This window comes from Lithobates pipiens, unplaced genomic scaffold (genome assembly GCF_037356315.1).
Source record: "Lithobates pipiens isolate NorthernLeopardFrog02 unplaced genomic scaffold, aLitPip1_a1.2 Scaffold_16, whole genome shotgun sequence".
Lineage (NCBI taxonomy): Eukaryota > Metazoa > Chordata > Amphibia > Anura > Ranidae > Lithobates > Lithobates pipiens.
In genome coordinates, this window is record NW_027507748.1 from 419058360 (window position 1) to 419083444 (window position 25085).

Below are 25085 nucleotides of genomic sequence, written 5' to 3' on the forward strand. Positions count from 1 at the left end.
TCTGTGCTTCCGTGTTGTGTGTGTGTTGGCTGATCGGCCATTAGGGGACATCGAAGGCTCTGCTCTAGATATAAATGCACATGTCTATATGTAGGTGGGTGTTTACAGCTCTCCTTATGACAGGCTCCCTCAGTCCATATTTGTTGAGCTATGTAGATCTGCATAGAGCAGTGCAAGAAAACAATTGCTCTCCATGCCCTCTTCACAGGACAACATTGCGCTCAGGTGGTTTATAGTGCGTTACGTAAAAAGATGTATTTTTACACAGCGCAACTCGTTGCAGTACATCATAACATGCATAGACTAGGGATGAGCTCCGGCGTGTTTCGCAGAGCCCGCTGTTGTGTCGAATACTGTCCCCCGTCAGATAGTGTCTGCCTTGTACTGCTTGCGCAGTACAGAGGACAATGAGATGCCGAAGGTCTCTGAAGATGAACGGCGCCTGCGCACTAAGTCCGGGTTCAAGCCCCACCATCCAAGTGGACATATAGAGTTGGAGTAAAAAATAGCCGTGCCCGAAGCGGCCCTGTTACTAAGTGCTACCGTATGTCCACTTGCATGGTGGGGCTTTAACCTGGACTCAGGACAGAAGGTACTAGCAAGAGCGCATGCACTGTTCATCTTCAGAGACTTTCGGAGTCTCCTTGTCCTCCGTACTGCACAAGCGCAATACGGGGCAGACACTATCCGATGGGGGGACAGTTTTTGGCAGAACACCGCCAGGAAGTTGGCACTGCGCTGCGCTAATCACAGGCAGTGAGACATTTCCGATCTCTGCAGCGGGACAATGTCTCACTGCCTGTGATTAGCGCAGCGCGGTGCCGACTTTCTGGTGGGCTGTGCGAACATGCCGGAGCTCATGCCTAGCATAGACTATGAATGAAGTGTCACCTTGTTAGATTTTAATAAAGTTTAGGACTCGTGCACGCTAGGCTTAAAGTGTTACTAAACCCACAGCAGCAAAATCAGTCAGTGTATGCAGTAAAGCATGCTTGTTATACTCACTGTGGAACCCAAGGGGTTCATTTTCCACATTGTGTATAAAAAAAAAGCTTTTCTCTGATCCTCCACTGTCCCGAATCCATCCCCTAATAGAACAGAGCCTTGGGGGTACTCGGCATATGCCCCGTTTTTGTGTGTATTGCCCCAGACAGAGGGTCAGGGGTCATGCAGCCTCATAGGACAGTCAGAGGAGAATGAAAACTCCTCCTACAAGCTTTACAGGGACTGTAAAGTCTCTTATTTTTCTATAAAAACAACAAACATGTCATACTTGCCTCCTCTGTTGCAGTGGATTTGCACAGAGCAGTCCAGATCCTCCTCTTCTTGTGTCCCTCTTCTGTGATCCTGGCCCCTCCTTCCTGTTGAGTGCCCCCACAGCAAGCAGCTTGCTATGGGGGCACCCAAGCCGGAGCTGTGGTTTGGCCTTGCCCCCTCTCTCTCCCCCAATTGGCTAACTGACTTTGACAGCAGCGGGAGCCAATGGCACCACTGCTGTTTCTCAGCCAATAAGGAGGAAGAGCTGGATGGCTGAAATGTTTGTGGACGTTGCTGGACAGAGATGGGGCTCAGGTAAGTATTAGAGGGGATGCTGAACACAGAAGGCTTTTTTTATCTTACTGCATAGAATGCAGTAAGGTAAAAAAACCTTCTGATTTTACAGCCACTTTAACCAGTGCTCGGCCGGACACTAAGAAGTCACAAGACTGCAATATGCTGCTAATGAGAAAGGGTATTTAGCAGTTTATATTTACTAAAATAATGTATTTGCATGCTCTGTGTACTGTGGGAGACCAGACATAGTGAATGCAGGGTCCAGGGTTTAGTAACACTTTAACAAAACACTGCTTTTACAGGTGTTTGGTGTTTTTTTTTTTTTTCAGCCTGTAAATGCACCTCTATGTAAGCCTATGTGTCCATGCACACAGAGGTGTTTACAGATGTATTAGCATTTACAGCCCCCCATCTGCCCCATCATCAGCGTGTTCAGGCGAGGAGTGTTTGGGTAGAAAAATTCAGACTGTGCATAGACAAGTTGAGGCACACTAGTGTGTCAATGCATTCTAATGGCCAGAATAAATGCATATTCTGGCCAATAGGATCCATAAATGTGTGCAATACGTGACTTTTGGTGTGTGGTTTTTTTTTGTTTTGTTTTTTTTAAGCAGCTTTTCTTCTGCTTGTAGAAAAGGTGCTCAGGGGAGCTGAGCAAATGCTCACAGTGTATATTGCTTAAAGCCCACTTCTGGAAATGGAAATAAAAAAAAAAAAAAAGACCACCCTTGCTTGCAGTGACCACTCCTTCTGGACTGCAAGGGTCCAATGCTCTAGGTTACGGGTCTCCAAACTTTTTAAACAAAGGGTCAATTTATTGTCAGTCAAACTTTAGAGGCGGGGGGGGGGCTCGCACTGTGGCCAGTGGGAGAAGAAAATGTCCAGGGAGGATCAGTGGCCCATTGTCGCCGGTGGCAGTGGTAGGATCAGTGGCCCATCGTCGCCGGTGGCAGTGGTAGGATCAGTGGCCCATCGTCGCCGGTGTCAGTGGGAGGATCAGTGGCCCATCGTCGCCGGTGTCAGTGGGAGGATCAGTGGCCCATCGACGCCGGTGTCAGTGGGAGGATCAGTGGCCCATCGTCGCCGGTGTCAGTGGGAGGATCAGTGGCCCATCGTCGCCGGTGTCAGTGGGAGGATCAGTGGCCCATCGTCGCCGGTGTCAGTGGGAGGATCAGTGGCCCATCGTCGCCGGTGTCAGTGGGAGGATCAGTGGCCCATCGTCGCCGGTGTCAGTGGGAGGATCAGTGGCCCATCGTCGCCGGTGTCAGTGGGAGGATCAGTGGCCCATCGTCGCCGGTGTCAGTGGGAGGATCAGTGGCCCATCGTCGCCGGTGTCAGTGGGAGGATCAGTGGCCCATCGTCGCCGGTGTCAGTGGGAGGATCAGTGGCCCATCGTCGCCGGTGTCAGTGGGAGGATCAGTGGCCCATCGTCGCCGGTGTCAGTGAGAGGATCAGTGGCCCATCGTCGCCGGTGTCAGTGGGAGGATCAGTGGCCCATCGTCGCCGGTGTCAGTGGGAGGATCAGTGGCCCATCGTCGCCGGTGTCAGTGGGAGGATCAGTGGCCCATCGTCGCCGGTGTCAGTGGGAGGATCAGTGGCCCATCGTCGCCGGTGTCAGTGGGAGGATCAGTGGCCCATCGTCGCCGGTGTCAGTGGGAGGATCAGTGGCCCATCGTCGCCGGTGTCAGTGGGAGGATCAGTGGCCCATCGTCGCCGGTGTCAGTGGGAGGATCAGTGGCCCATCGTCGCCGGTGTCAGTGGGAGGATCAGTGGCCCAACGTCGCCTGTGTCAGTGGGAGGATCAGTGGCCCATCGTCGCCTGTGTCAGTGGGAGGATCAGTGGCCCATCGTCGCCGGTGTCAGTGGGAGGATCAGTGGCCCATCGTCGCCGGTGTCAGTGGGAGGATCAGTGGCCCATCGTCGCCGGTGTCAGTGGGAGGATCAGTGGCCCATCGTCGCCGGTGTCAGTGGGAGGATCAGTGGCCCATCGTCGCCGGTGTCAGTGGGAGGATCAGTGGCCCATCGTCGCCGGTGTCAGTGGGAGGATCAGTGGCCCATCGTCGCCGGTGTCAGTGGGAGGATCAGTGGCCCATCGTCGCCGGTGTCAGTGGGAGGATCAGTGGCCCATCGTCGCCGGTGTCAGTGGGAGGATCAGTGGCCCATCGTCGCCGGTGTCAGTGGGAGGATCAGTGGCCCATCGTCGCCGGTGTCAGTGGGAGGATCAGTGGCCCATCGTCGCCGGTGTCAGTGGGAGGATCAGTGGCCCATCGTCGCCGGTGTCAGTGGGAGGATCAGTGGCCCATCGTCGCCGGTGTCAGTGGGAGGATCAGTGGCCCATCGTCGCCGGTGTCAGTGGGAGGATCAGTGGCCCATCGTCGCCGGTGTCAGTGGGAGGATCAGTGGCCCATCGTCGCCGGTGTCAGTGGGAGGATCAGTGGCCCATCGTCGCCGGTGTCAGTGGGAGGATCAGTGGCCCATCGTCGCCGGTGTCAGTGGGAGGATCAGTGGCCCATCGTCGCCGGTGTCAGTGGGAGGATCAGTGGCCCATCGTCGCCGGTGTCAGTGGGAGGATCAGTGGCCCATCGTCGCCGGTGTCAGTGGGAGGATCAGTGGCCCATCGTCGCCGGTGTCAGTGGGAGGATCAGTGGCCCATCGTCGCCGGTGTCAGTGGGAGGATCAGTGGCCCATCGTCGCCGGTGTCAGTGGGAGGATCAGTGGCCCATCGTCGCCGGTGTCAGTGGGAGGATCAGTGGCCCATCGTCGCCGGTGTCAGTGGGAGGATCAGTGGCCCATCGTCGCCGGTGTCAGTGGGAGGATCAGTGGCCCATCGTCGCCGGTGTCAGTGGGAGGATCAGTGGCCCATCGTCGCCGGTGTCAGTGGGTGGATCAGTGGCCCATCGTCGCCGGTGTCAGTGGGTGGATCAGTGGCCCATCGTCGCCGGTGTCAGTGGGTGGATCAGTGGCCCATCGTCGCCGGTGTCAGTGGGTGGATCAGTGGCCCATCGTCGCCGGTGTCAGTGGGAGGATCAGTGGCCCATCGTCGCCGGTGTCAGTGGGAGGATCAGTGGCCCATCGTCGCCGGTGTCAGTGGGAGGACCAGTGGCCCATCGTCGCCGGTGTCAATGGGAGGATCCGTGCCTCATGGCCAGTTTTAACCCCTGAAAGTCCACAACACTAGGGCGCAATTGCCAGCTGTACTGCCTTCCAAATTCGACCTGTGGTATTAATTTTTGCCACAGAATGAGTACGCCTACCTCCCTAAATTAGAGTGGAACAATACTCACCTTCTCTCCAGAGCTGGAATGGACTGGGGCTCCCTGCCGGCTGGTCAGCATCCAGGTACAAATCTCTGGCTGTTTTCATTGGCCTGGCCAAGATGATGTTGCTCCTGTGCGTGTGCAGTGCGGACAGGCAGGTAAGAAACTTTAATGCAGAAGAGACATAAACTGAGAGACACCGCTCTAGGTGGGTGAAGGCAGGATCCACATATGACATCCAGTGCAGAGGTACTCGCCTCCTGAAACAGTAACAAGGATGGCCACACACTCTGCTGGAACGTAATAACTTTAATGATCCAATAAATCCATGCAGATCAGGAATGCAGATAGCATGCAGAACAGGAGTGTAGGTAGCTTATTACGTTCCAGCAGAGTGGGTCCCATCCAAGTCTACTCTTCTACATTTAAAATCCTCCCTGTTCGCAATGTTTTCTTTGTGTCCCCCCCCCCCCCCACCCTTTTTACTACCAGCAAGTAAAAAAGAGGCCCAATACTTACCTTCATGTACTGGTAGACTTCCTCCATCTGTGCGATTAGTCCCTCAAAACTATAAGATACTCAGGGTGAAAATGATGTCAATAACCCTGCATTGTATGTAAACGTTTCTTCCCCGTGCATGCTCCTTAGGAATTTTCCGCGGACTACAAGTGAAATATCTCCTAAATGGTGCACATTTAAGAGATATTTACACTACCTATAGGTAAGCCTTATTCTAGGCTTACCTAGAGGTAGAAGTCCAAAAAGTGGATTTACAACCACTTTATAGAGATAAGGTGGCAGGTTTTGTGGATTCTCTGTCACTGTGACTTTACATGTATCTCCTCCAGTGAATGCTGCCATCAACAATAGTGTAAGTGTTTTTTTAAATGAAGGCTAAATACCTTTTCTAACACCACACCTGTGCTGTCATGTGATCTCCCTCTGCTGCCCCCCCCCCCCCACACACATCTACGGAGAGAAGATTCCCCTGTAACATCAGCCAGCCAGCACAGGGGGATCATGGGCACGCAGAGTGGCAGTGTGGGAAAAGGTATTTAGCCTTTTCATTTTAAATAATCACATACACTATTAATGGCAGCCTAACCAGAAGGGGTACATGTATTTATGCTGCATATTTCAGCTGAATAGCGGCAGGAAGGGAGGGGAGGAGAGCCGTGCTCATGCTGACAGGGAGGAAGGGTGAGAGGCAAGAGGCTGTCAGTGCAGAGCAGCTGGGCACGTAACCTGACCACGGTAATTATGGATCAGAAGCCATAATTACTGTGGTCAGCACAGACAGAGGGCACACAGGAACTGGCAGTATCAACTAGGATTTTTTTTATTTTACAAGATAGGAGGGGAAAAAAACTACACAGCATGGGCAGTGTGCTATACGACATGCCTTAAAGGAACAGGATTTTTTTATTCATAGATTTTTTTTTTTTAGGCTTATGTAGCAAAGTCCAAGGTCTCTTGAGGCCTAATGGTGACCTCCAGAGTTGGGGACAGCTGACATCCTCCTGTGTAGAGTGGGTTACAAGGCATTGTGTGTGTATTGCACGATGAAATGGTCAGCGCCAGACACTTTTTAAATGCAAAGAGATTCATTGTCTCTTGGACAGAACTGTGGGAGAGCTGGTTAGTGCCAGGACACCCTTAAGTAGATACATTGATAACTGGCAGACTCCGAGACCTCTATAGGAAGTCGGCTATACAGGTGAAGGCCTCCAGCTGGACACCACTTCTGTATAGGTAGGACCGCTGTTTCCTATGGCAACAATCTTGTAGGAGTTACTAACGGTAGTTGTATTCAGCTATTTGCAACACGAACAGTTCTCAGCTTATCCCACAGTCACTCACTGTGGGTCTTTACTCAATGAACTCCCAGTCTTCCACTAGACTTTGGATCCAGTAGCCACTGGATCCCCTTAGCTCTTCCACTTTTAGCACTCAGTATCTTCCGCAAGCATCACCCCTGCTTCCCTGCCGTGTCCCTGGCCTGGCACTCACAGATATTCTTCAAGCGTCACCCCTGCTGACCTGCTAGGTCCCTTGCTTGGCACTCACAGATGCTCCACAAGCGTCACCTCTGTTGTCCCGCTGGGTTTCTGGCTTGGCACTCGCTGAAGTTTTTCCACTTCTTCACCGTCCCTGGCTGGTGAGAAGACTGCTCTGGTATTGGCTTCAGCTTACTCACAGTGGTCTCCGGTAACAAGGTGGATGGTCCCTTAGTGGCGACAGCTTCCCCTTCTACCTCAAACCACAGCTGGTTCCCCATCCGGCTTAACCACTACTTCTGGTTGGACTACAAGCCAGCAGTCCCAATTCTACGCTGCTCTCCCACTCCTGTAATAAAGGCCCTCAGGCAGCCTAGCAGCCAAATGTCCCCAGGATAAGCCTCAGGTTTCTGGCTTAGCGGCCCGGGGAAGCAACACACGTCCACCCAGACAGCCGTCCAGGTGGCACAGAACCTCGATCACCTGACTCCACCCAAATAAATAGGCTCTCCCAGCAGGCCAAGGAACCAAAGAAAATCCCTGCCCATTGGCTGAGACACTTCATCCATTCATGTCTGTGCTTGCAAATACCTTGTCTTATCTAATGTCGCTAGCATAGTGCCACCCAGTGACAGAAGAGAAACGGTGCAACAAGTCCAGATTTAGAGAGAAATCAATTGATCTCCTAACAATTAGCCAAGGCAACTATCCCCTGGCAACTAAATTTGATAGCAAGCCTGCCTAAACATCCGGGTGCTACAACCACTTTAACTCATAATGTGCCTGCACAAAGTTTCCGAATTCCTGGAGTTCGTTACATCAAAGTGATTATCTTTTTTATGTTCTGCAGAATCGTTTTTGAGAGGCAAAGGTGTTATAATGGATCAGCAGAAAAAAGAAACCTCACCAGGAACCCAGCCAAGTAGGAAGACACCTGGGGTATGTAACTACAGATAAGGATTTACATCTTTGACATGCAAGATTTACACTAATAATCTCTGCTAAAAAATAAAATTATATTGAATTGGCCTTGAAGCGCTTTAGACAATGCTTGATATCCTTGCTAGCATTTTCTTTATGGCTGAGTATTTTTAAAGTGCACTTCATCTGAACATCTGTACAGTTTAATACACTGGTGAAAAAAATTCCACTGCTACATATACATACTGTGTGTATATATATACACACGTATATGCAGAGAGTTAGTACATTATAATTGGAATTCCTATATACTGATTGATTGACTGCCTATATCTCCTCCCTGTGTGGGAGCGTTTTCTGGCAAATTTCATAAACAGGAAATTACATTTCTGGAGGCACTCCTAAAATCATACAGTATAGAGAACTGCTTCTTACAGGAAAGCCATGTTTAATTGTTATTCCACTTTTAGAAAGTCAACCCTGCAGATTTGATTACGAAGGTATTTTTTTAATTAACCCCAAATTGCAAGACGATTTCTGTAACCGATATGTGATATTAATAATTTCAAACAAAGATGGAGCTACGTTTTAAGAGCCCTTTCACACTGCGCCGTCTAGGTCGTCAGCGGTAAAGCGGCGATATTCAGCCACTAGCGGGGCGGTTTTAACCCCCCGCTGGCGGCCAAAAAATTTAAATCCACCTGCAAAACACTGCCGTTTTGCTGGTGGTATCGCAGCGCTGCTCCACTGTGAAAGCCCCCTCGAGTGATCACAGTGGAGTGCATGGAGCAGCTGTTTAGGGCGTTTTGCAGGCACTATTTTTAACGCTATAGCGCCTGCAAAATGCCCTCAGTGTGAAAGGGGTCTTAACCTCTCAAAAGACTTGGTTCACACAAGATGCAGTCCACTGAATTTTTAATCTGCATCAAAAACGCATGTATAGTGTTTTAATGTATTCCAGTGGCCTTAGTTCACACCATTGCAGTGCATTCTAGTGTAGTCAGCAAAAGTCTAGTAGACATTCTGCATTTTTTTTTCTGTATGGAACTCGGCAAAATTCATCAAAAACCACACATGTCCCAAAATGAGATGAAGGCAAAGAACGCAGCAAAAACGTGCATTCAGAAATGCATCAGTAATGCAGAAATTGTAATGTGAACCGGCCTGTAAAATAAATGCTTATCTAGAACTGCTGCTTTATGACTTTCTAGCACAAGGTGGCCTGTTGTACGAGAACAGCCTACTGCATTTTTTTTTCTACATGGTCTACTAGTAGGGATGAGCTTTATGCTCGAGTCAAACATGAGTTTGACTCAAAACGGTGGCTGTTTGCCGAACAGTGAACAAATTTCGGTGTTCGCGGCAAATTCGAAAGCCATGGAATCAAAAGTGCTCATTTTAAAGGCTTATATGTAGGGCGGCAACTAACGATTATTTTCATAATCGATTAGTTGGCCGATTATTGTTTCGAAAACCATGGATGTGAACATGTCCCATAGGAAACCATGTAAATGAACTGTGTTTCTGCAAAAAGCACCAAAAAACACAGAGGTGTGACCCAGGCCTAACATAATGGGGTTAAAAAAAACAAAAATTTGTACAAAAAGAGCAAATAATCGCAACGCATCGACGGAATTCCATCCAGAAAAAGACAGATGAGAGCTTTTCATCGGAAAATGCAACCTTGTGTACGCTCCATCGGAATTTAGCTGTCCGAATTTCCGCCAGCCAAAAATTGATAGCATGTTCTCAATTTTCCCTATGGAAAAACTTTCTATCGGTAATCCCGATCATGTGTATGCAATTCCGACATGCCAGAAATCACGCATGCTCAGATTCAACTACGAGACAGAAGCTATTGGCTACTGGCTATTGAACTTCCTTTTTCTACTCACGTCATATGTGTTGTACGTCACTGCATTTATAAATGATCGGAATTTGATGTGACCGTGTGTAGGCAAGACAGCTTGAGCCGAATTCCGTCGGGAAAACCATCAGAGCTTTTTCCGACGAGAATTCCGATCGTGTGTACGCGGCATAAGGGGTTAATTTTTTACTATGGGACAGTGAAAGTAATATTTACAGTAGCGATTTGCTCTTTTTGTACTATAAAGGGCTAATTTTAGTTTTTTTTTTTAACCCCATTATGTTAGTGGCCGATTACTCGATTATGAAAATAGTAATCGATTATTTTCATAATCGATTAGTTGTTGATTAATTGATTAGTTGTTTCAGCCCTACTTATATGCATGGCATGGCACCCCTTTACAAGCATACTATAGACACCCCCCAGGTACGAAATTTAAAGGAATATTACACTTTTTTTAGCGTTTCAGTTTAAGCATTATTAAAATCACTGCTCCCGAAAAAAACTGCCATTTTTAAAACGTTTTTTTTTGCATTGATATTTTGCATTTGGCAGGACCCAGGTCCTCAAACACTTTTTAGGGGGTGTTTGGCTCATCCCCATCTACTAGTAAGCATTACCACAATGGAAACACCCATTGCATGACTTTTGAAGGAATATGTTAGTATAGAATTGTTATTTATTGTATCTTCCTAGAGCTGCTCCTTCAAGCTCAACTACGCTAAAAAGAAATTGATTGTATTGTGAATCTGGGGCGGAGGAACTTCACTGGCCTGCACAGTTCTGACCTCAAATACGATAGAACACCTTGTGGATGAATTGGAGCGGAGATTGCAAGCCAGGTCTTCTCATCTAACATCAGTGCCTGACCTCACAAATATTCCCATAGACACTACTAAACCTTGTGGACAGACTTTCCAGAAGAGTTTAAGCTGTTGTAGCTGCAAAGGGTGGGCCAACTCAATATCGAACCCTACGGACCTAGACTTGGATGCCATTAACGTTCATGTGCATCTAAAGCAGGGGTGGCCAACCAGACAAAGACCAAGAGCCACATTTTTTACCAAGTTACCGCAAAGAGCCACATCATACGCATGGGCACACATGAACATCACCCCATCCCTTCCTCATACACACATACTTTTGCTCAGCTGGATTTATTGTAAATGTCACACACTGTTTTAACACTACAAAGACCACAGGCCAGTCATTTTCAACAATGAACACTGTGTGCACTCTCACACAGACAAACTCTGTTTAACCAAATCCATAGTGAGCGCTCACTTTCCCTGCCTGTGCCCGGAGCTCCACACTCCTTGTTGTCTTTACACATTTGCATTTATCCAAATCCAGAGAAGCTGGTTCTGTGGAGAACATTCAGTTGCAAATCTCAAAAAACACATTTCTATAAATATCTATGTAAGATGAGTGTTGGTCACGCTACTTCCGGTCCCTTTGGTCGTTCCGTGCTGGACGGTGGAACACACGCCAGCTACGAGGGTGAGCCACGAGGCACCATCTGATCACCCGACACGCTAACAGTCTCAGTGCCAGGCTAAGGCATCATTCATTCTTCACCATTGCAGCAAGCATTATCATGCTAAAGCGCATTTGATCTGCTTTTTAATTAAAGGGGTCATCACCTTCTGGTGATACATTTGATTACTGACCGCGGAAGTTGTTTTTGCGATGCTGCCATATACTGGGGTTAGCAGATCTGTTAGCGTCTGACGCAAGGATAATGACACAGATGATTTACTATTAAGGCTGCAATTTGATCTGTATCTGGTAAGCGCATCTAATTCTCGCTGACGGGCACTGGTTTGCAGTTTCGTGTGGATTCACCGTGGTGTCCTGATAAGAGCACACATAGTGGACTTTATTTCTCAGCTTTGGTTCTCTTCAAGCTGTTTTTTCTGTGATATATTATATATCTTTTAATGTCTTTTTTGCTTAATTAATTTGTGCGATACCAATGTTATTTACCTAATAGGTAACATACACTTATTCATTTATTTGTGTGTTATTAATTATTCAGGTATTTTTCACTATTTTGGCTAGTTAAATAGGGGTAGTGGCGCAGCTTTCCAAATCTTTCCACAATTTATTCTAGTGTGTGTATCCCACTCAGAGCTGCGGCCTTTATTCTAGTATTTTTTTTCATTTTTATTTTCTTAAATTTAAATTTTAGTTTTCACCTGAGCTCAGTTTATTTTCCATTTGAAGATTGTTTTTTTTGTCTTATTTTGGCGTGGTTACGGCCAACAGTAATGGAGTTCTGCTGTTGTCATTAAATGACAGTTCATTCGACTACTTCTTGTCATTCTTGCACGTCTGGCAGAACGCTACAATATGAACGTAAGAGCCGCATGGAACCGGGCAAAGAGCCGCGGGTTGGCCACCCCTGGTCTAAAGGCAGGCGTCCCAATACTTTTGACAATATAGTATATACTGGGTGCAACAGCCAATGTATTTTAGGGGCTATCCATCATCCCCTATATCAGGGGTAAAATAAAAAAAAAATTGTAAATCAACTGGTACAGGCTCAAACTGTACGTTAATGTGAAACTTTGCCCAAAAGGGTAAGTTCTGCTTTTCTGCCCCCTCCTCCTCCTCTCCTCTATCACGTTTGGATACTTTTATATTTCTTTGTGGGGGGGGAGCGGGTACCTGGTTTTGATAGGTACCAGATCCCACTTCTGCTCAGTTTGCCTAGGCGTAGACTGTTGCACCCAATATATATTTGGGAGAAGAAATTTTTTTTTTTACATTCTAATAATTTGGTGTGGTGCTTTAATATTCAGATTCAAGTAATACTTTCACATTCTGCAGCTTTTGTGGCAGCTTCTTGGTTTAAACGGATGGCTGAAATATGGACATATGGTGCGCACATGTGAAAGGGTCCTAAGGCTGCTTTCACACTGGGGCGGTATTCAGGCGTTACAGCGCTAAAAATAGCGCCTGTGTAGCTCCTGAAAAAAACCGGCCCCTTTCCCTCCAGTGTGAAAGCCGGAGGGCTTTCACACTGGAGCGATGCGCTGGCAGGACGGTGAAAAAAGTCCTGCTAGCCGCATCTTTGGAGCGGTGTATTCACCGCTCCTATACCGCTCCTACCCATTGAAATCAATGGGACACCGCGCCAATACCGCCGGCAAAGCGCCGCTGCAGCGGCGCTTTGCGGGCGGGTTTAACCCTTTTTCGGCCGCTAGCGGGGGTTAAAACCACCCCGCTAGCGCCCGCAGACCGCCGCTAAAAAGACGGTAAAGCGCCGCTAAAATTAGCGGCACTTTACCGCCGACGCCGCTCCCGCCCCAGTGTGAAAGCAGCCTTAGTCTTTTCTCTTCTGTTTTCACTTAAGCCCCATACACACTATCAGATTGTCTGCTGATTTTTGTCATCAGATTTACCAAAACCATGTAGTAGAAGGGCCTGCCTGATTGCATACAAATTGAAATGCCTAATGTTTGACCTCATATTACATGCTTTTGGTAATTCTGAAGGAAAAACTCAGCAGAAAATCTGATAGTGTGTATGGGGCTTTAGTGGTTTGGCTAGTAACACACCACCTGTATTAGAGTGCCTCTACTCCTGAAGGCGCACAGTGGTTTCTACTGATCATCCTTGAGATGTTTCTACAACTTGGAGTCATATGTTGTAAATTCAGTTGCTTGGACACAATTTGGAAAGGCACACACCTGTCTATATAAGGTCTCACAGTTAACCGTGCATGTCAGAGAATAAAGCAAGCCATGAAGTCCAAGGAATTGTCTGTAGATCGTGGCACATTGTCCATCATCCATAAATGGAAGAAGTTTGGAACCACCAGGAATCTTCCTAGAGCGGGCTGTGTGGCCAAACTGAGCGATTGCAGGAGGGCCTTAGTCAGGGAGGTGAGCAAGAACCCGATGGTCACTTTGATAGAGCTCCAGCGTTTATCTTTTGGAGAGAGGAGTACCTTCCAGAAGAACCACCATCTCTGCAGCACTCAAACCAATCAGGCCTGTATGGTAGCATGACCAGACGGAAGCCACTCCTCAGAAAAAGGCACATGACAGTCCACCTGAAGGACTCAGACTATGAGAAACAAAATTCTCTGGTCTGAAGAAACAGATTGAACACTTTGGCCTGAATGGCAAGTGTCATGTCTGGAGAAAACCAGGCACCACTCATCACCTGGCAAATACCATCCCTACATTGAAGCATGGTGCTGGCATCATACTGTGAGGATGTTTTTCAGTGGCAGAAACTGGGAGACTAGTCAGGATCGAGGGAAAGATAAATGCAGCAATGTATAGCGACACCCTTGATTAAAACCTGCTCTGGACCTCAGACTGAGGCACAAAGGTTCATCTTCCGCTAGGACAACAACCCTAAGCACACATCCAAGATAACAAAGAAGTGGTTATGGGACAACTCCTGTGAATGTCCTTGAGTAGCCCAGCCAAAGCCCAGACCTGAACTCAATTGAACATCTCTGGAGAGATCTGAAAATGGCTGTGCAACGACTCTCCCCATTTAACCTGATGGAGCTTGAGAGGTCCTGCATGAAGAATGGGAGAAATTGCACAAAAATAGGTGTGACGAGATTGTAGCAGTATTGAGCAAATGCTGTGAATACTTTTGCATGCGTGATTTTTTTTATTTATTTCTTTTTCTTACTAAATTTGCAAAGATTTCAAAAAAATTCTTTCAGGTTGTCATTATAGGGTCTTGAAGAATTTTGAGGAAAATAATGAATTTGATCCATTTTGGGACAAGGCTGTAACAAAACATGTGGAAAAAGTGAAGCGGTATGAATACTTTCCGGATGCACTGTATCACCTAGATTTTCTATTGGGAAAAACTGCTGGTTGGAAGCTAAACAGTGGGGACCTTGAGTGGAGAGTGAACAAGTCTTGCTTTTTGATTGCTGGGTTGCATTTTTAGGTTCTTTTTGGGGCTTTTCCTTGTAGCTTTTTAACACATTTCTCTGATGCTTTTTAAACGGCTTTTTTTATTTGCGTCCTTCAGCCTACTAATTAAGTTAAGGGGGAGTGGTTAATTGGTCACAGGTGCTTGAGGCCTCTATATAACCTTGTGTAGAACTCGTCGTGAACCTGCTCATCTTTGAGTCTGCTGAAACTCTGTCCAAGTGGAACTGGTCTAAGTGGTGAGTTAAAACCAGAGTTGAAAACAGGAGGTTATAACAGGGGTCATAGTACCTGTGTAGTGCGAGTACCTGAGTGTTGTCTGAGTAGTGTGTGTGTGTGTGTGTGGATTGTTAGTACTTGTGTATTGTGAGTGCATGTAGGTCTACAAGTACCTGTGTATTGTCTTGAGTATTAGTGTCAGGAAGCTAGTTGTTAGGTAATTTGGACAGGGTATCATCCCCAATCCTCATTAAATTTAATAGGTACGATGCCCGGCGGGTATGGAGAGGTGACTTGTTGTACATCTTGCGGCATGTATGTGCTCCTTGATCATCCGATCGAGGGTGAGTACTTCTGTGCAAAATGTAAGCGCATTGTTTCCCTGGAAGCCCGGGTTCTGAAGAATCGGTCTTGCCAAACCAATCTATTAACCTTCTATGAGGAGGTGAGTTGCTATCTAGATAAAGGAAGGCCCATAGACCTGGTGTATCTGGATTTTGCAAAGGCATTTGACACAGTTCCCCATAAATGTTTACTTTACAAAATGTGGTCCATTGGCATGGACCATAGGGTGAGTACATGGATTAAAAACTGGCTACAAGGCCGAGTTCAGAGGGTGGTGATAAATGGGGAGTACTCAGCATGGTCAGGGTGGGTAGTGGGGTCCCCCAGGGTTCTGTGCTGGGACCAATCCTATTTCATTTGTTCATAACCGTCCTGGAGTATGGGGTAAACAGTTCAATCTCTGTATTTGCGGAGGATACTAAGCTAAGCAGGGCAATAACTTCTCTGCAGGATGTGGAAACCTTGCAAAAAGATCTGAACAAATTAATGGGGTGGGCAATTACATGGCAAATGAGGTTCAATGTAAAATAATGCATTTGGGTGGCAAAAATATGAATGCAATCTATACACTGGGGGGAGAACCTCTGGGGGAATCTAGGATGGAAAAGGACCTGGGGGTCCTAGTAGCCAAGCTGCTGCTAACAAAGCAAACAGAATATTGGCATGCATTAAAAAGGGGATCAACTCCAGAGATAAAGCGATAATTCTCCCACTCTACAAGACTCTGGTCTGACCGCACCTAGAGTATGCTGTCCAGTTCTGGGCACCAGTCCTCAGGAAGGATGTAAATACAAAGAATTACCGCTCTAAGGTAATGACTTCTCCCAAAACAGCTGTCTCCACAATCCCACAGGGTGCTGGCTCTGTTTGCAACAGGAACCAAAGTAGAAAAGATGTAGCTGGATAGCCGCACTCCGAATTATTCAACTTTATTTCAAAAATGTAATTAAAATCATAGCATCTAGGCTGGTAAACAGACTAACTGCACAGCCGCTGACATGTTTCACACTGAACACGGTGCTTAGTCATAGCTTCCTCAGGAAGGATGTACTGGAAATGGAGTGAGTACAAAGAAGGGCAACAAAGCTAATAAAGGGTCTGGAGGATATTCGTTATGAGGAAAGATTTTGAGCACTAAACTTTGTCTCTTCTACAGAGAGAATCTTGAGAGGGGATATGATTTCAATATACAAATACCCCACAATAGGGATACAACTTTTTTGCAAAAGGGAGTTTAACAAGACTCGTGGCCACTCATTAAAATTAGAAGAAAAGAGGTTTAACCTTAAACTAAACTACATAGAGGGTTCTTTACAGTGGAAGGATGTGGAATTCCCTTCCACAGGTGGTGGTCTCAGTGGGGGGCATTGATAGTTTCAAGAAACTATTGGATAATCACCTGAATGACTGCAACATACAGGGATATAAAATGTAATACTGACATGTAATCACACGCATAGGATGGACTTGATGTCCTTGTGTCCTTTTTTCAACCTCGCCTACTATGTAACTATTTCCCATAGTTTCAATATATTAATCAAAAGTACAAAAGCATCATCTACCTAAGGTTCGAGCACCATCAATCTACTATTTCAGGCTGTTGTAAAATACCTGTATAGTGTCTGCAGCTGATTGGCTGTGGACGCTGTTCCTCCTACAATTGTTGTCCTGGCTCTTTTGACAAAAGTCACCTAAAGAGACATTGCAATAAAAATTTCTGCAATAAAAAGCCTGCATGCTCACATTGAGTTACAATGGCGCTTTAGTTCTGCTCAGGGCTCTTTTTTTTCCACAGAAAATAGGTACAGGAACTCAACCACAACCCCCCAAAACCCACTCTCACCCCCCCGCACACACATACACACCCTCCAAACTGCATCAAATGGTGGGCGTGGTACAATTTCACTAACAGTGGTAGAGTCTTAAAGGTGCAGGATGTGGAGGAGCTCATCCAGTGGGGGTATCGGCATCTCCCTTGCCCCCATCTTGCACTCAGTGGGAGCCATTGGGAGACAAACTGTCACTTGTAAACACAGAAGCCAGACTTCTGTGTTTACAAGCGATAGAGGTGAACAGGAAACAGAGGGACTGAGTCAGAGGTGGTGGAACTAAGTTTCACCAAGTTCCAGCTGAAAAAAAAGCCCTGGTTCTGCTTTAAGTTAGTCAAGAGTTCCACTGTCACCGACTGCATGCCTATTCTGCATCAGTGACTCCCTCACCCATGTACATTTAAGAACTGGGGGCACTTGCAGCTCCCATATTTCAGTTCTAACAGATTGCCTTTAGTAATTGTACATTAATGCATATTTTCTATAACTTTCTACTGGATTTCCCTTATGTGTTTTTAGTTCATTTTAAGTTTTACCTTTTTTTATTTTGTTTTATTTATTAAAGTTTAAGATTCCAAAGAAAAAACCTGAAGATTGGTGTGAGGACATTCAAGCATCCTCTCCATTATCGAAACTGCAAGATGATGACTTCAGAAATGTTACTGTCCGAAGGGTAATGCATAGTGCAAATATCACAATGTTTTACTGACAATCCCTGAACTCTTGTTAAATACAGATTGATGATACTGTGTACTTATTGCTCTGTAAGAGTTAGTAGAGTTATTGGATTAGCTTGCTTACAGTTTTTTACTTTATTAGTACTAGGGATGCACCGAATGGGTTTTTTGGTGCCGAAACCGATACCGAAAATGAAAAATACACTAGGCCGAAAACCGATACCGAAACAGCACCGATACCGAAAATGACTGTTTTAAAAAAAATTTTTTTTATACAGGAGGTGGCCAGAGACTGGGGACATGGTACAGGAGGTGGTCAGAGACTGGGGACATGGTACAGGAGGTGGTCAGAGACTGGGGACATGGTACAGGAGGTGGTCAGAGACTGGCGACATGGTACAGGAGGTGGTCAGAGACTGGCGACATGGTACAGGAGGTGGTCAGAGACTGGCGATATGGTACAGGAGGTGGTCAGAGACTGGCGACATGGTACAGGAGGTGGTCAGAGACTGGCGACGTGGTACAGGAGGTGGTCAGAGACTGGCGACGTGGTACAGGAGGTGGTCAGAGACTGGCGACGTGGTACAGGAGATGGTCAGAGACTGGGGACGTGGTACAGGAGATGGTCAGAGACTGGGGACGCGGTACAGGAGATGGTCAGAGACTGGGGACGCGGTACAGGAGATGGTCAGAGACTGGGGACGCGGTACAGGAGGTGGTCAGAGACTGGGGACGCGGTGCAGGAGATGGTCAGAGACTGGGGAAACGGTGCAGGAGATGGTCAGAGACTGGGGAAACGGTGCAGGAGATGGTCAGAGACTGGGGAAACGGTGCAGGAGATGGTCAGAGACTGGGGAAACGGTACAGGAGATGGTCAGAGACTGGGGAAACGGTACAGGAGATGGTCAGAGACTGGGGAAACGGTACAGGAGATGGTCAGAGACTGGGGAAACGGTACAGGAGATGGTCAGAGACTGGGGAAACGGTACAGGAGATGGTCAGAGACTGGGGAAACGGTACAGGAGATGGTCAGAGACTGGGGAAACGGTACAGGAGATGGTCAGAGACTGGGGAAACGGTACAGGAGATGGTCAGAGACTGGGGAAACGGTACAGGAGATGGTCAGAGACTGGGGAAACGGTACAGGAGATGGTCAGAGACTGGGGAAACGGTACAGGAGATGGTCAGAGACTGGGGACGTGGTACAGGAGATGGTCAGAGACTGGGGACGTGGTACAGGAGATGGTCAGAGACTGGGGACCAAACAGGCGGAGGAGGCGGCTCTCCTGCGCTATGCACCCCCCATGATGGGCGTCACCAGGGGCGGGGGCGGAGCCCCGCCCCCACCCAGGCCGCACCCCATTTTCGGCTCCATTATCGGCCGTTTTTCTCTTTCGGCAAATTGCCGAAAAGGGCATTTTCGGGCGATATGTTTCGGCGGCCGAAATTTCGGTGCATCATTAATTAGTACAGTGCCTTGAAAAAGTATTCATACCCTTTGAAATTTTCCACATTTTGTATTGTTCCAAACAAATGTATCTGTATTTTATTGGGATTTTATGTGATAGACCAATACAAAGTGGTACATAATTATGACGTGGATTTGTATTTAGCCCCTGTCGGTTTAGGTGGACAGCCATGTCTTGACAGGTTTTCAGTTGTGCCATACTCTTCCCATTTTCAGATGATGGATTGAACAGTGCTCCGTGAGATGTTCAAAGCTTGGGATATTTTTTTATAACCTAATCCTGCTTTAAACTTCTCCACAACTTTGTCCCTGACCTGTCTGGTGTGTTCCTTGGCCTTCATGATGCCGTTTTTTCACTAAAGTTCTTTAACAATCCTCTGAGGGCTTCACAGGACAGCTGTATTTATACTGATATTAACCACTTGCTTACTGGGCACTTAAACACCCTTCTGCCCAGACCAATTTTCAGCTTTCGGTGCTCTCACACTTTGAATGACAATTACTCAGTCATGCAACACTGTACCCAAATGAATTTTTTGTCCTTTTTTCCTCCACAAATAGAGCTTTCTTTTGGTGGTATTTGATCACCTCTGGGGTTTTTATTTTTTGCGCTATAAATGAAAAAAGACCGAAAATTTTGAAAAAAAACGCATATTTCTTTGTTTCTGTGACAGAATTATGCAAATTATAAATTTTTCTTCATAAATTTTGGCCACAATTTATACTGCTATATATCTTTGGTAAAAATAACCCAAATTAGTGGATATTATTTGGTCTTTGTGAAAGTTAGAGAGTCTACAAGCTGTGGTGCGAATCATAAAAAATTGATCACATCTGATGTACCGGTGGCCTATCTCGCTTCTTGTGACCCGAACAAGTCAGGAAAGTACAAATACCCCCCAAATGACCCCTTTTTGGAAAGTAGACATTCCAAGGTATTTAGTAAGAGGCATAGTGAGCTTTTTGATGTTGTCATATTTTTCCCACAATTCTTTGCAAAATTAAGATTTTTCTTTTTTTTTTTTTTCTCCACAAAATTGTCATTGTAATAGGTTATTTCTCTCACATGGCATGTGTATACCACAAATGACACCCCCAAAAAAATTCTGCTACTCCTCCTGAGTATTATAATACTACATGTGTGGGACTTTTTCACAGCCTGGCCACATAGAGAGGCCCAACATGCAGGTAGCGCCATCATGTGTTCTAGGAACATAAATTACACATCTAACTTGTTGACTATTTATTACACTTTTGAAGCACCAGGACAATGACACGTGACACTGATGACAGATGGCACTGATGCGTGGCAATGATGACACTTCTACGTGGCACTGATGACAGATGGCACTAATATGTGGCACTGATGACAGATGGCACTAATATGTGGCACTGATGACAGATGGCACTAATATGTGGCACTGATGACACGTGGCACTGATGAGATGGCACTGAAGACACGTGGCACTAATACGTGGCACTGATGACAGATGGCACTAATACGTGGCACTAATACGTGCCACCGATGACAGATGGCACTAATACATGGCACTGATGACGCGTGACACTGATGACAGATGGCACTGATAAGTGGCATTGATGACACGTGACACTGACAACAGATGGCACATGACACTGACAGGTGGCACTGATGACAAATAGCACTCATACGTGGCACTGATGACAGATGGCACTAATACGTGGCACTGATGACACGTGGCACTGATGACAGATGGCACTTATACGTGGCACTGGCGACAAGTGGCACTGGGGGTGGATGGCACAGGGGCAGGATGGCACGGGGGCAGGATGGCACTGGGGCAAGATGGCACTGCTGGGGGAGGATGGATGGCACTGCTGGGGGAGGATGGCACTTTTTTTTTTTTGACTTTTTTTTTTTTTTTTTTTTTACTTTTTTTGCGGCGCGCATTGCGGAAGTAAACAATAGGACGTCCAGAGACGGCCACCCGGACAAACGCGCCTGCTCTACGGCCGTCATTCGGCTATAGGGCGGGTGCGAGGTGGTTAAATTACACTCCTATTTACTAATTTAGAGGACTTCTGAAGGCAATTGGTTCCATTCGATTTTAGTTAGGGGTATCAGTGTAAACGGGCTGAGTACAAATGCACGCCACACTTTTCAGATATTTATTTGTAAAAATAGTAAACCGATGTATAATTTTTCTTCCACTTCACAATTATGTGCCACTTTGTGTTGGTCTATCACTAAAAATCCCAATAAAAGACATTTGCGTAACATGACAAAATGTGGAAAATTTCAAGAGATTTGCAAACAGTCAAAACAAGCATGGAAGTGGCAGTTAAGTACATACAGTATGACAATAAAGATGTGATTTGTGCCTGTCATAACCTAGCTAGACAGAGCGGGAACCGGGATCTGTCTTTGTAAATGCACAAATCCCGGTTCTCTCGGGAGAAGAGACAGATCGTGTGTTCATGCTAAGTATGAACACTGATCTCTCTCCTCCCCTAGTCAGTCTCATCCCCCCTACAGTTAGAACACACCTAGGGAACACAGTTATCCCCCTCCCTACCTGTGACATTTATACAGTAAACAATGGCTATTTTTAGCTCTGATCGCTGTATAAATGTCAGTGGTTGCAAAAAAGTGTCAAAAGTGTCTTATCTGTCAGCCGCAATGTCATGATAAAAATTGCAAATCGATGCCATTACTAGTAAAAAAAAAAATAATAATAATGACATATCCCCTAAATGTATGCCTTTTTTTTTTTTTTGTGTTAATAGCGCAAAAAATAAAAAGCACAAAGGTGATCAAATACCACCAAAAGAAAGCTCTATTTGTGGGGGAAAAAAGGACATCAATTTTGTTTGGTTACAACGTCGCACGACCATGCAATTGTCAGTTAAAGCGACGCAGTACCGCATCACACAAAATGGCGTGGACAGGAAGGGGGCAAATCCTTCCCAGGGCTGAAGTGGTTAAAAATAACAAACATCATATACTTGCCTGCTTTGCAATGGTTTTGCACAGAGCTTCTCTGACCCTCCTCTTCTTGGGTCCCCCACTGGCTCTCCGGCCCCCCGCAGAGAGCCCCAATAGCAAGTCACTTGTTATGGGGGCACTTGTGCTCGCTCTTGAGCCCCTCTTTGTGTGTCCATAAATCACACACAGTGGGGCTCAGCCCTGCTCCCTCCTTGCTGGTGCTATCGTCCACCCAGTGAGGCATATGTGTAGGCGTTTAAAGCCCACCATGTTGACACCACACGTGTTATGTGGACTGTAACAGGTTAGAAGAAGTTTAGGTGGGTTGCAGTTGGACTTTCAGTTGGTGTTTATACAACAGCAGTTTTTTTTTACTTATGTATGTTTGTTTTACAGGCATGTCGTTCATCATATGAAGACTATAACTCCCATGCATATAATAATAGGAAAACTTTGAGGCTTGACAGGTATAAATACATTTTTCAGTACCTATTGTCTTTGTTAGCTTTGTAACAAAATCGTTCACAACATTTAGTTTGTTTATTGGAATTCTTGCATTGTATTTTCTTACAAATATCCCCCAAAAATTCTAAATTGAATATCCTTGACAGAAATACCACAGTCCTTATAATGTACTTGTAGTCGCTTGTATCTTGTAACCTGAGTTCCCCATTAGCTACTAAGTGCAGTAAGCAACCTTACAAGTCATTAGACCAGGATGAAGGTGACAGGACACACAGTGACCATGTAAGGTACTTTAGTGAAGCACTTGGGCACCTGGAGGTACGTATTGTGTAATCTTAAGGCCAGGTTGTAAACTGCAGCTGTAACACAGGTTCTTCTCCACCCAGAGTGAGAAAAGGTTTCTGCTATGTTTGATCTAATTTGGGAGACCTGCCATAAATTCCTACCCAGGTGGCACAACAGGAAGAAAGGAAAAATCTCCATAGGCAGCAGTAAAAAAAATAAAAACTTAAAAATGTCTCCAAACCTACCATCACTCTGTCAGAAAACAGCAAATGCATTTTTTTATGTCCAAATTGGGGATATTTTTTCATGATTGTGAAAGCAATCGGTTACCTGGACCAGGACATTTTGCTGCTGTGCTAGTCTGAAGGTTCGAACACTTTACCTTTTTAGTTTGAGTATTACATGATCCAGCTGTCAGAGATCTTTGAGAGGAAAGTATTACAATGATCACAGCACTAGCAAGACTGTTGTAAAACGGCAATATGTAGAGCATGCTCTGCATGCCACAGGATATTTAAAGTAGAACTATAGGCAAAACTTTTTTGTTTCATTTTGGATGGGAGGGCTATAACCCCTGTAAGGGTAATTTGTGCTCTCTTTGTTGAATTAGAGAGATTTCCTTTCACTTCCTGTCCCATAGCCAAAACAAGAAGTAAGAGGAAATCCCTGCAAATTAAGGGAATCTCTAGGCGACCCCCAGGTCACCAGAACTTGTGTCCCCATTGGAAGATTTCCCCTCTATTACTTTTCTGGGGACAACCCAAAATTTGGGATTTTCTTTTACGTTCACTTTCAGTGATAATTGTAAACAGGACACATGGAGGCACAGACAGCAAAAATAAAAAATAAGTTTTGCCTTTAGTTATACTTCTAGGAGCTGTGGAAGGGATATGTAATAGCATGTACAGGATTAGCATAAATAGTAGTTTCCTACCAGGCTTCACACACTGCTTGGTGCCAAGTACCAGGCCTAAACACTGTCCTAGGGCTATGTATGCCCACTTTCTATCCCCATAAGTAGGTTTTGTGATTGTAACACTTAACATGGAACCTTTTGGGGTTTGGAGTAAGGAAGGAGTACGGGAAAGGTGAATATAGACTTGTTGTAAAGGTTGCTATGAAGTTAACCTTTTGCTTTGCCTAGCACAGGCTCACTTTAAAGACTAAGTTCACTATCTGAGTAATTTAAAAAAGCGTCCAAGACAAATTCGATCACAACTGGTGCCCTTGTCCTTGGCAACCAATGGGCCCTTTTCATTTTTTTTTTTCAAAGCATGGTAAATGAAAATGTGAAGCTTATTGGCTGCGCTCCAGTTGAGACAAAATTTGTCTTGGAAAAGTTTTGATTAATTTTACTCTGCATGGTCCAAGTAGAATATAAAATACATTGTGCAATTTAGTAAAATGTAGCTGGCTGATGACCATTTAGGTCACTCCTGAAGCCTGGTTGAAAAACGGCAACATTGTTTGCAGTGTTGCATCCTGGATAATTGTCAGGATGCAAAAACTTTTGGCCACTCCTGTGGTAAAATGTTGTGCATGTGCAGTGAACTCTCTCTTCTCAGCAATGCAGAGCTCAGCTGTTGCTATAGAGGGGAGTCCTAAATGGTCTACAGGTATGCCAGGCTACGTTAAGCAGCCTTTTACAAACTGGTGTATTTCCATCTACTTGGACCCCCTGTCTGTATAGCCTATTTTACTAAAAAAAGTGAACTTGGCCTTATAAAGCATAGTCCACCCTTCTAACTTTTGTTTTATGTTATATCTTTGTTAGAGTTTAAAATTTTCCAGCCCCCCCACCCTCTGACGCCTCCCCTCATCCTTACCTGAACTGGGGGAATCTTCTCCCTGAACACATCTGTTTTCTTTTGAATATGGCATGGCTGGGAATGGCTCATGGCAAAAAAGCATCATCCATTTATTCACAAGGACTGCAAATGCAAAGGCCCATCTGCCAATGCCACAGAGGAACTCCTAAATCTCAATGAAGCACAAGTTCAGTGACGTCACTTGTAATCTACTTTTTACTTACTCCAGCCCTATGACCAAAACTCCATACATACCAGTCTGCATGTGTATTGCACCTGCAATTTACTGATTGTGGTTGCAGTGCTCTGCAGACTGCAGTGCAAAATGTAACAAATCAAAATTTTTCTCTATTCTATTAATATGGGTGCATTGATTACATTTTTGCAAAAAGTGGAATACGCCTTTATTGCTTGTATTCTAAGCATCTATTTAATTTACAGAATGCCTACCTGCACAGGCAAAGCGACATACCCATAGGTCGCTGCCCGTTTCTGGGTTTAGGGCGTGTGCATGCACG

General features: G+C 45.9%; 1 protein-coding gene across 8 annotated transcripts in view; it reads left to right on the forward strand.

The window, feature by feature from the left end:
• SENP7 (SUMO specific peptidase 7) overlaps window positions 1–25085 on the forward strand; it is a 122739-nt gene that overhangs the window by 7546 nt on the left and 90108 nt on the right. For 6 of the 8 annotated variants that reach the window (XM_077482490.1, XM_077482487.1, XM_077482488.1 and 3 more), the window contains exons 2-4: window positions 7659–7747; window positions 17465–17572; window positions 22406–22476. In XM_077482490.1, the coding sequence (XP_077338616.1) occupies window positions 7688–7747; window positions 17465–17572; window positions 22406–22476 (239 nt within the window). In that variant the 5' untranslated portion in view covers window positions 7659–7687. Of the gene's footprint in view, window positions 1–36; window positions 95–7658; window positions 7748–14289; window positions 14387–17464; window positions 17573–22405; window positions 22477–25085 lie in introns of those variants that run through there. The other 2 variants (XM_077482489.1, XM_077482493.1) reach the window with 2 other exon arrangements.